General features: G+C 47.4%; 1 protein-coding gene across 1 annotated transcript; it reads left to right on the plus strand.

Moving 5' to 3' along the window:
• Nucleotides 1–3,376: 3,376 nt before the first annotated feature.
• On the plus strand, nt 3,377–9,903 carry cUnh4orf54 (chromosome Un C4orf54 homolog; the record flags this gene model as incomplete). Its single annotated transcript, XM_083993054.1, has 3 exons — nt 3,377–3,545; nt 3,723–7,060; nt 8,481–9,903. The coding sequence occupies 3 exons, from the start codon at nt 3,377–3,379 to the stop codon at nt 9,504–9,506; spliced, it is 4,533 nt and encodes a 1,510-aa protein (XP_083849180.1). The 3' UTR covers nt 9,507–9,903.
• Between the last annotated feature and the right edge of the window lie 1,757 nt (nt 9,904–11,660).

Raw genomic sequence — 11,660 nt, forward strand, 5'->3', positions numbered from 1 at the left:
AACCGATTCCAAACCTAAACCAAACCAAACCAAACCCAAATCAAACCAAACCAAACCAAACCCAAACCTAAGCCAAGCCAAACCAAACCAAACCAAACCAAACCAAATCCAAAGCAAACCTAAACCCAAACCAAACTAGACCAAACCCAAATCAAACCAAACCAAACCAAACCAAATCTAAAGCAAAGCAAAGCAAACCTAAACCAAACCAAACTAGACCAAACCAAACCAAACCAAACCAAACCGAGCCAAACCCAACCAAAGACAGCGAAGCTGAACTAAACTAATTTGAAGTAAACTAAACTAAACTAAACCAAACCCAAGCCAAACCAAACCAAACACAGTGATGCAGTCACTTAACCTTTTTGATGCCTCAGTCAGTAATAAGTTTCTTACATCAGGAATCATGTGATCTGATTTCATTCTTGAATAACTCAAATGTATTTTGAAATGTTTTGAAATCATGCACAGTTTATAAAAACAACCCACAGTCCATAAACACATCTGTTACATTCACTCACAGACCTTCTACAGTTCCCTACAGTATGTGTTTTTGACTCTTGTTGTTGTTGCTGCTCTTGTCGACCTCTGTGACCTCGACCGTGACCTCCTCCAAGCTACAGTGATGACACATTCAGTCTCCACAGTCAGACATCAGCCTTTAAAACATTTAGAGAGTCTGTCTGCTGCATGACATGATCGGATGTTTGTGTAACATTCACAACCAACTGGGACTCGTTGATGTTAAAGTCATTTGCGTTATAAACAGTAACAGTGTGTAACTCCTGGGAGTGTCAATGTGTTGTATCTAAATCTGAATGTTGCTCAGTTGTTGAAGCTTAGCGACTCTGGTTGAGGGAGTTTACAGGATCATCACCTGATCAGGGACGTTTATGTTCATATGATTCACTCTACGTGTTTTTAATTTAGTTTTAAGTGTCTTTGATTTACTTTTGGAGCTCGTTCCTCTAAAAGTTCAGACTGTCCTTACACCACAGCTCGCACTTTGTTCTGCCTCAAAACCCAAACTACAATTGCTACAGTATAGGTCTTCGGTCTGAGGAGAGATTAACTGTAAACCATGTGTAGGCGTGTTGGGGCTTTAGTAAAGTCTGGTCCTAACAGGGATTTTTTAAAGAGTTTAGGAGATCGAACGTTGGGTCCGACTTTTTAGGGGATTGCACAGATCTGATTTGATTTTTTCAGACTTATGTTATATTATAATTTGTCGCCAACACTGGAGTCCCTTCTTTAAATGTTATACTACAGAATATTCAGATGGCCACTTGTGCCTGGACCTTGGACTCCAATGTGAACATTGACCGGGTCCTTCTCTAACACATTATAGGAAAATGTGAATCTATTGAGGCAAAATCACAAAAGTAAGAGGAAGCAGTAAGAAAATCCACACTTTGGCTCAAATATAATCTTTAAATCTAAATCATTTGGGTAACTGTTAAAGCATTAAATGAATCCTTCAAAATAAAATAGTTTAACGTTGATTGATAGAATCAAGTGATGAGAAAAATTAGGTTAGACCTGCAGCTTTGTGTCCTCTCAGAAAACAATGACCTGACCTATTTACCCCCGGCATTTATCAAAGGTCCCTTGGATTTGCCCTCAGCAGTCCCACACACACACACACACACACACACACACACACACACACACACACACACACACACACACACACACACACACACAGCGGATCCCTCCCAGTGTCTTGTTGCCAGGTTGTCGTTGTCACTTGGGTGTTTATTTGCCTCCGTCTGAGGAGTCACGAAAAACCCTGCGTCCGTCTCCTCACACGTAACATGGCTGCAGTTTTCACATTTTGTCACAGGACCCTACTGTATGACTGTATGACTGTATGTACGTGAGCTCTGTGTGTATTTTTACAAACGGCCAGTGACCGTCTGTCTGCTCTGACATGTTTTCTGGTGGTCGGACAGAAATGTCTGTAGTCGTCTGGTCGTTGGACCTCAGTGAGTCTCGTTCTACAATTTGATGAAACCTTTTGTACCAGAGCTGATCAATAATTTTCAATATCACCATACTCCCACCACATTTCAGTATATCAACTTTTAAAATGTGTTTATTTACTCAGCTGTTCACAGTCTGTCCTGCTGACACAGATGTACATTCAACACTGAACTGAAGCGCTGTTTAACGGCAGCATCAGTCGCTACACTCATTACATAACACCCCACCCCAAACAATACAATAATACTGATGATATTACAGTATTTGGGCCGGATAATGAAGTAAATCTGAGCATTTATAAACAAGAAGTGATTATATATATTTTATATGTCTACATATATACACTATTTGATGGTATGTGGATTGGCATTGGTGTGGATATAGGCTACATACACTGTATATATCAGATATGTAGACTACAATATAAACACATGCATGACACATTACATTGAAGATTTTATTGGTAACATTTAAAGGACACTTCTGTATATATTAGTAGGCTAATGATACACACTTGTGGAAAGATACATAAATCTTATATGGATTGATGATTTTATAGGTTGAATGTATGTATAACTACATAAACATGGGCCACATCAATCAATCAATCAATCAATCAATCAATCAAGTTTATTTAAAAAAAATTAAAAACAACCCAAGTTGCCCAAAGTGCTGTACAAAGTAAAGAATTAAGTGATAAACAGAACAAAAACAGCAACCAACAAAAGATCAAAGTAATATAACAAAGATCAAGAAAAATACACATGTGTATAGTCTCAATATGATTAACCTGTTCTAGTTCAAACCAAAATAGGTTTCATTTATAACTTTTTATGGAAATTCAATGTACTGTAAAACCCCATCGATAACAGTGATTGTGTGGATATTGATTGTTTCTGTTCAGTCTTCCTCTACTTTTCCATCTGTAAAACTCTCTTCCTCCAGTCTTGAGTCTATTTTTAGTGATCGCGTCACAGAATCAGATCAAACGTGGTGTTTTTCTAGAGTATTTATAATGATTTTTAATAAACTTCCTCTCCGGCGTCTCCTATTGGTCCGCGAGCCGCACACCGGGGGACCATGTGGCCCGGAGACTCTGGTCAGTGATAATGTCGCTCTGCTGCTCCGTTTTAGACCCCGCGCGCGCGTGGCTCTGCTCTGCTCTGCTCTGCTCTGGTCCTCGCGCGGCCCGACCGCTGGAATGTGTGGAGCGTCCTCGTGTCATCACCAGTGTCTGTGCACGCGGCGCTTTGCTCTGAGAGGGACAGAGACCAACTAACCGACAACAACCCTGGGGGGCTCCATCTCTGTCGCGTCTTCTCCGTCACACAGCAACAACGACTGTGAGAGGAAGAGGAAGAAGAAACCCACCGCCTCAGCCTCAGCTTCAGCCATGAAGACCACCGGCCACAGCTGCGTGTGCGTGGAGGCTCCGGTGACTCTGCGCGAGCTCACGGACCTGCTCCAAAAGCCGGAGAAACGAGACGACGACGAGGGCAAATACGTGGATATGGGGGAGTCAGGAGGAGGGGTGAAGAAGGGGAAGAAAGACGGTGACTTGGGTGAGACAAACCAAGTCTCGCTCCTTGGAGCTTCGTGCGTAAAAGAGCCAAAGCGCGAGGCTGGAATGGAAAAGAAAGGGGCTCGTGGGCTGAGGAGGATCGCAGAAGCTGCTGAGGAGGATCAGTCTAATCCTCCTCTTCCTCTGGTTCCTGCTGCTGTTGCTGCTCTGGACGCAGCGGTTAATTGTCTCGGATCTGGAGACAAGATCGCGCGCCTCATTACGCAGCAGGAGGACGAGGGGAAAGACGCGCGAGGGGATGAAGAGGAGTTACAGCGTGGAGGAGGAGACAACAACTACCTGAGTCGGAGGAGCGAGTGTGATGAAGAGGAGTATCTGGATGAGGAGGAGGAGGATGATGATGATGATGATGTGACTCTGGTGCTCTCCGACGCGGCGCTGGACGAGGAGTCCCACTACATCACCACGCACGAGATCCAGCTGTCGGAGCTCTCGGACGACGACTACGACGACGAACTGCTGCTGCGCGTGGACTCGTCCGCCAGCTGGGACGTCGAGGACGACAACCGCGTGTACGCCTTTGTCGATTACGCGTCTTTTGACAGCGATGGAGCCGGAGAAGGAGAAGAAGGAGAAGGAGAGAGGGAGGAGGAGGAAAGCGATCTGCGCGACGATCTGGCCAAGTCCACCACCTGCAGCTCAGATGAGTCCAAGCCTCCTCAGCCTCAGATCCACCTGTCAATCAGAGCCACTTCTCGAGCTATAAATGACTCGGGCAACATTCAAGACGAGGGAGGAAATATTCTCCATCATGCCGGGCGGCGCTCGGGAGACACGAGCCGCTACGTGTTCAGGGGAGTGGACGGGAAGAAGTGTCTCATCGCCGCGCCCGGTCGCCTGCACTTTGGCGGCAAATTACTGAGCGCCACCGATCACTCCAGCGGTGCGTCCAGCGCTGTCAGCGAGCTGGACGACGCTGACAAGGAGGTGCGCACCCTGACGGCCAGAGCCTTCAAGAGCCTGGCGTACCCGAATTACTTCGATGCCATCAATTTCAACAGCGCCTGCGGCTCCAGCAGCGAGTCCTCCGCGTCAGAGCTGCAGAACAGGTGGTCCGCGTATCTGAAGTATGGCAACATGGACCAGAAGAGTGTGGTGTCCAATCGGAAGGGGTTTGAAATCGCCAAAAGCTTAGACGCTATAGGTTATAATAATAATAATAAGGGCAGCAGCAGTAATAATAATAACAAGACCTTCACCCTGAGTGGCGCTCATCCTCATCCCTCATCCGCTCAGAAAATAGAGCTGATGGGGAAACTCAGCGAGCGCCACAGCGGAGTGATCAGACTGACTGAGACTCTGAATTTTCGTTGCAATGTCAACGCGGGAAATATGTCTGCAGCACCAAACGCAGCGGGATCACGTTCCGCGGATGAAGTTACCAGCAGCAGCAGCAGTTTGCCTTTGCCAGGCGGCCAAAGCCAGAGCCAGAGCCTGCAGACTCAGAGCAGCAGCAGAGCCTCTATTAAAACCATGGAAGACTCGCACAAGAAAGCCATATTCGCCTCCAGCCTCCTGAAAAATGTGATTTCCAAGAAGATGCAGTTCGAGCAGGAGCGCAAGATGGAGCGGGGGGAGATCTGCGAGCTGCCGGGGGAGAGACACAGCAGCAGCAGGGAGAGGAAGGAGAGTGGTAGGGAGCTGCACAGACAGAGCTCCAGGTTCTCGGAGAGCAGCTCGGACTCCTACGCTATAATGTGCGCGGATGAGCTGTGGGACTTTGTGGACAGCAGCGGCGGCGGCGGTGGCTCCTGTGATACCAAGAGCGACTCTCGGAGACAGGACGCTGCTGCTGCTGCTGCTGCTGCTGCTCCTGCTGCACCTCCCGCATCGCTGCAAACTAATTTGGACCCGGGAAATGAGGTTGGAATCGATACTAAAAAAGGCGCATTGGAAGCGTCCAAAAGCACGCTGCTTCGGAGCCAAAATAGCGCGTTCAGATGCTGGAAGGACGGGAGGGAGCTCGAGTTTCAAAAGGATAATAAAAACGATAAAGGTGCGGAGGAGAAGCCGCCTTCTGCTCGCCGAGACAAAAAAGAGGCCGAGTGGGATTATCATCATTATCATCATCAGCGCTCAACGGGCAGCGGCAAACTGACCAAAATGTCACATTTGTTTGTGCCAAGTATCCAACTGCTGTCCAGCGAGGGAGAGGTCGGACAGCAGCAGCTGCGCGCCGCGGATTATTCTCCATGTGGCGATGAAGGACGGATACAGCTGCGCTCCGACAACACTTTATACGTCGCGGACTCGAGGAGCGCGTTGACCACATCCAAATCCCCGGAAATTAAAATCAACTTGCGGAGCGTGAGGGACAATAAAACGGAGCCTTTCGGCGTCTCCAAACTGCGCGCTCCTAATATAGCAGGAGGCTGTAACTCGGCCAGGCAGGAAGACTTCAAGTGTCAGGCTCTGGCTTCGGCGCTGAGGGCTGAGTCCTCGGACAAAGTGCCGCATTTCATGGTCCGAGACATCAGAGACAACAACAAGGGGAAGCTGCAGACGCCCATTCACCAGGTGAGAGACGTGCGCAAGCTGGTGAAAAGCTCCTATCACTTCGTGTCTTTGGACAACAACGAGAATAGATGCGCTGACAGCCACTCAGAGCTGAAGAAGCAGCAGCAGCAGCAGGTGCCCTATCGAAACACCAACTCTGTGTCCCCCATAGTGATAAAGTGCCAATCGGTCAATACAAACACCAACGGGAAACCCCCTGGACAGCTGGAGTTGACCCAACGGGAGCAACTGGACATTGACAGATCGTCTCCAGATGGCGCCAAAGCTGCTGCTCAGCCACAATGGGCACCAACAGCAACAGGGAAAACACCTCCAGGTGCAAGTAGCTCCTCAGATGGAAGCGTCGGTCTGCGGATCGAGAGCAGCGTAGCCTCGAGGAAGCAGGAGAAAACGTCGGAAACGATGACGGAGAAGAAACCCGAGTCCAAGCTGTCGAACCAGGTGGCTCTGGAGAAGCTGCAGGCCGCCGTGAAGACCATGGAGCAGCTCTACGTGTTCGAGAAGAACGAGTGGAAGAGGAAGAACGAGGCTCGGCCGCTCATGGACAGCCACGTGCTGTCGCTGTTGGCCGAGGAGCACGGGCCCGACGGGGACGACGGAGGAGGAGCGAGAGGGTTCAACGTCGGCAAGATGGTGCGAAGAGACTCCCTCACCAAAGCGGCAGCGTCCCCGAGCATCGAGAGCTGGTTGCGGCAAGACAAAGACCTGTTGAGGAGCCTTCAGACGTCCAGCAAGTCGCAGCAAAGCAGCAAGAACATGTTCAGCCTGAGCTCCAGCCTCAAGGCTTCTTCTGCTTCGTCTTCTTCGACAACCGCCAAGGTGACGCCGCCAAACGCCGTCGCCACACCGACACCTTTCGGCGGGAAAAACTTCGTCCCCAAGTCGCCGCCGAAGCTGCCGGTGTCCTTGAAGATCAGCCATCCGAGGTTCGCGGGAGGAGGAGGAGGAGGACACGAAGTCGGCGTCGAGTCGAAGGAGGTGAGCAGGTCCTCGCTAGGGCTTCGGTTCTTCTACGATTTTTTGGATGGCGATTCGATTTAAATTGCGATTCTACGATATTGCCGATTCTCTCGATTTTTAATCTGCATTTTTAACATTTATCTGCACATACAGAAAGTATAAAGTGAACTTAAACCCTTTTCAAAACCTGTACTCCCTGTATGTAAAAAAAGGCTAACAAATGCACATTGCACAATATTTAAAGCAGAAGTAAGCGGAATATTTGTGTTAATATAAGTCTTAAAGGTACAATATGTAAGAATGTGGCCCAAAACGGTTACTGCAGTCAAATTCAAAACACAGCGATCTGGTTTTTTCTCCCAGAGGTAGCGGCAGCTCAGTGGAAGCAGACTGAGGCTGAAACGCCACTGACGCCGCCGTGACTGGGAGAGAGGGCTAGGTGGCGCAACATGTAAACACGTAAATTCAAAACATAAACATGATTTGCAGTCTGCAAAAAAAGATTTTTAATGCGAATACTCTGGCTGTACTATTGTTGTTGGTGAGTTCATCATGTTATATGAACATTATTCCTGAGTCTCTGTGACATATTAGGAGGATTTTACGGCCAGTTGCTTTAGATTTCTTACATACTGTACCTTTAAATAGTTATATCTTCCGACAGCAATCACTGATATAGAGTGTTTGGTCTGAAACACGGGTCTGTCATTCACTCTGCTCTGCTGTAAGCCGAGGAGAAAACTTTCCTTGTATCCTACAACCTTTATCCAATGAGGAGAGAGAACGGCATAAAGGGGCGGTCCTCTCTGTGTGTGCAGCCAAGGGTGAATGTGGTGACGTAGGGACGAGGGCGGGGACTGCTAACTCCATCTGCTGACAGGAAGTTAGCTAAAACGACCGGACCGCTTACTTCTGCTTTAAAGGGACAACGAGGAGTTTCTATCTGGTTATAAAAAAGTCTCACGTTAATGTGGATGAATCTACGCTACCCACACTTGTTAATGGGCCCATTTTCGATAAATATATCGTTTTTGTCTCTATTGTTATTTTGTTATTATTAGTGGTGGCGGAGATGCTGGGCGAGCCGACAAGCGTTTCCTTACTTTCGGTTTCGTGGCGAGTCATGATAATAACGCCGCCGAATCGCCGTTTATGGTCGAAACTACGACGGTATGTGAACCTCTTTGAACCTCTGACTTTAATTCTTGATGAATGAAAACATGAGTCTGTCTTGCACCGGTCAAATAATTTCACGGTGCGCGGAGGCTCATAAATGTAGTGTGAAAACGCTACGCTTTTCCAAAACTCCTCGTCGTTCCTTTAAAAAAATTCCCCCCCCAAATTTTTTTTTCAAAAAATAATGTTGATTTTTGAAAAAAAAAAAGGCAAAAAAGATATCGCGATATTTATGTGAATCTATTTTTTCTCCCACCCCTAGCCCTCGCTGGAGTTTTCCGGAGCCTCGGCCTTCGACAACGAGAACTACCTAACCATTCCGGTCAAGTCTCACGCCGCCAAACAGCCTCCGTACGGCGAGAGAACGTCGGTCTACACGTCCACGGCTCGGTCGCACCCGACCACGCCGCCGGGACACTTCACCCGGGTTCAGGACGACGCCAACGGCAACCACCACCAGAACCAACCGCGGCGCTCCAGCATCGTCATGGAGACGACGTGCCCGTCAGCAGACACGCCGCCGCCCGCCGCCACCATCTACCACCACTCGCTGCCGCTGGGCATGCACATCGCCGCCGCCAACCAGCCGCAGGTGTACTGCTTCTCCCCGGCGTCCATGGCGATCACCCCGGCGCCGGCCGTCGAGGCCACGCAGAGGAAGATGCTGCTGGACCCGACCACGGGGAACTACTACCTGGTCGACACGCCGCTGCAGCCCGCCACCAAGCGCCTGTTCGACCCCGAGTCCGGCCAGTACGTCGACGTGCCGATGCCGCAGCCGCCGCCGCCCATGACGCCCGTCCCCATGGCGATGTCGCCGCTGGCGTTCGGCCCCGCCGGCGCTGCTGCTGCTGCGTACGGCGGCGGCGTCCCCACCTACATGATCTACCAGGGCTTCATGCCAACGACGGCGACGGCGACGGCGATGCCCTCGGTGATCCCGGCGCGGACGCTGGTGCCGTCGCAGATGTCGATGCAGGCGGAGGCGGAGAGCGCGGAGAAGGTGATGATGATGCAGCAGCAGCAGCTGGAGGGGATGTACGTCGAGAGCCCGTTCTACATGGCCACCGGGAAGTCGCCTCAGGTGTCTCAGCAGCAGCAGCAGCAGCAGCAGCAGTACTATCATCATCAGGTCGCCGCTGCTGTTGCCGCCAGCAACCGACCACTACAAGGCTTCGCCAGCGTCAAGCAGCCGGTCATCAGCATCACGTCGCAGCAGGGGCCGCGCATCATCGCCCCGCCCTCGTTCGACGGGACCACCATGAGCTTCGTGGTGGAGCACAGATAGACGGACGGCAGCAGCTCATCTGGAGAGGTGAGTCGCTCCGACTGCTCGTCCAGAACAAGTGTTGACGGACGGACGGACAGACTGGTGTTAAAGACTGTGAAGTGGTTTTATTTTGTATTTGAAAACAAAACTAGGGATGTCACGATTGTAGATTTTCTCAGTACAATTATTGTCAGAGAAATAATCACGGTATTAACAATTATCACGATTATTATGCATTAATTAATTTCACAACACTATGAATATGTAAAATCAAATATAGTCAACATTTTTACACAAAATATCTATTAATGTAGGACCAATTAATCATCCCCAAGGGGAATTCATTAATTGTCATCTATACCAAATGTTTAACTTTATTTTAATCATGTTTTTTATTACGAATGACACGCTAGTATTTAAAGGGACGAGGAGTTTGTATTTGGTTATAAAAAAGTCTCACATTAATGTGGATGAATCTCCGCTACCCACACTTGTTAATGGGCCCATTTTCGATAAATATATCGTTTTGTCTCTATCGTTATTTTGTTATTATTAGTGGTGGCGGAAATGCTGGTCGAGCCGACCAGCGTTTCTTTCTTTTGGTTTCGTGGCGAGTCATGAGAATAACGCAGCCGAATCGCCGTTTATGGTCGGAACTACGACGGTATCTGATCGCCTTCGAACCTCTGACTTTAATTCTTGATGAATGAAAACATGAGTCTGTCTTGCGGCGGTCAAAGAATTTCACGGTGCACGCGGAGGCTCATAAATGTAGTGTGAAAACACTTCACTTTTCCAAAACTCCTCGTTGTCCCTTTAAATTCCTACCTATTCAATGCTACGTTAGGTAAATGGACCGGTATCTGTGCATTTACCTTTACTTTGGTGCTGATCTGCCGATATGGTTCCAACATAATCTTTTTTTGGGTTGGTTTAATACCACGATTAATTGTGAAAACAAGTAATCGTGACATCCCTAAACAGCTCATTATCCTGCTTTTTATTTATATATATTATGTGATTAATCATTTTTAATAACTATAGTTCACCAACTGCTCACATTCATGTCCTCATTTGTCTGTTTGTTCACCACAACTGGTTTTCAAAACTATAAACCTGCAGCAGTAAATTGAGCTTTTTATTCTGCTGCTGCTGCTGAGTTGTGTTGTAGTTTCAGGTGGAGTAGAGAAACAGACCATCACATCCAGATAGAAAAGAATGATGTAGAAAACAGAGAGAGGCACAGTTAGTTGTAAGTCTCACGAAATCTACGGAGGCAAAAATGTGCCAAAATTAAATAGTTAGTATGTCGCTGCACTTTTCCCCTTTGCTCCTGTCATAATTTCTACAACCACTAGATAACGTCCAACAGCAAAATGTTAATATGGGTCATTATCAGCTGCTTTTTCCCCCCATGTTTATTAGCCTATTGTTCCTGAGACTGGTGAAAGAGAAAGTGAATCAAAATGAAATACAATAATACGTATCATGAAATAATCACTTTATTGTGAACAGACTTAATATAGAATAAATAGATAAATAAGACAAATACATCAATAATAGATTCAATACATATGTCAAATTGTGATTATTGGCTGTTTGCTGATTCTTTTCACAACCTTGTGCTGAAAAGTTGGAGAGATCATGAAATAAATATGTTATTGAGAAAAAAAACCTATTGAGGAAAAAGAGGACATGTTGAGATTAAAATAAATGTCAGATTCATATTATTCATAACATAGATCACAATAGATCTTCATAGATCAGTTTCAATGGGACTTATGGTCGAGTGAAACAAAAACAGGCTTTGACAGAACATGAAGTTCACATTTAACATTTAATTTTGAACTCTACATGTCTTCATATAATCTAAAATAAGCCATTTATCATCCATCCAAAGAGAAGGAAAGCCAGTTTTCTAGCATCATGTTAATTCGAGACAGCCTCAGCTACAAGGATCCAACAACATGTATGAGAAGGGGACAGTATGTGACGGTAAAGTTTACAACTGAGCACCTCCTCTGCTGCTGCTGCTGTGAATTCTGATCTCACTCGAGGATTATAATGACATTGAATATTGATATAAAAGTCTGGGTGTGGTGGTGAGTGTGTGGACACAGTGTGTGTGGGAGTAAAAGGTCAGCGTCAGGCGGTGGCCGGCGTTTGTTATGT

The sequence above is a fragment of the Trachurus trachurus genome (genome assembly GCF_905171665.1).
Source record: "Trachurus trachurus genome assembly, chromosome: 18".
NCBI classification, from domain to species: Eukaryota; Metazoa; Chordata; class Actinopteri; order Carangiformes; family Carangidae; genus Trachurus; species Trachurus trachurus.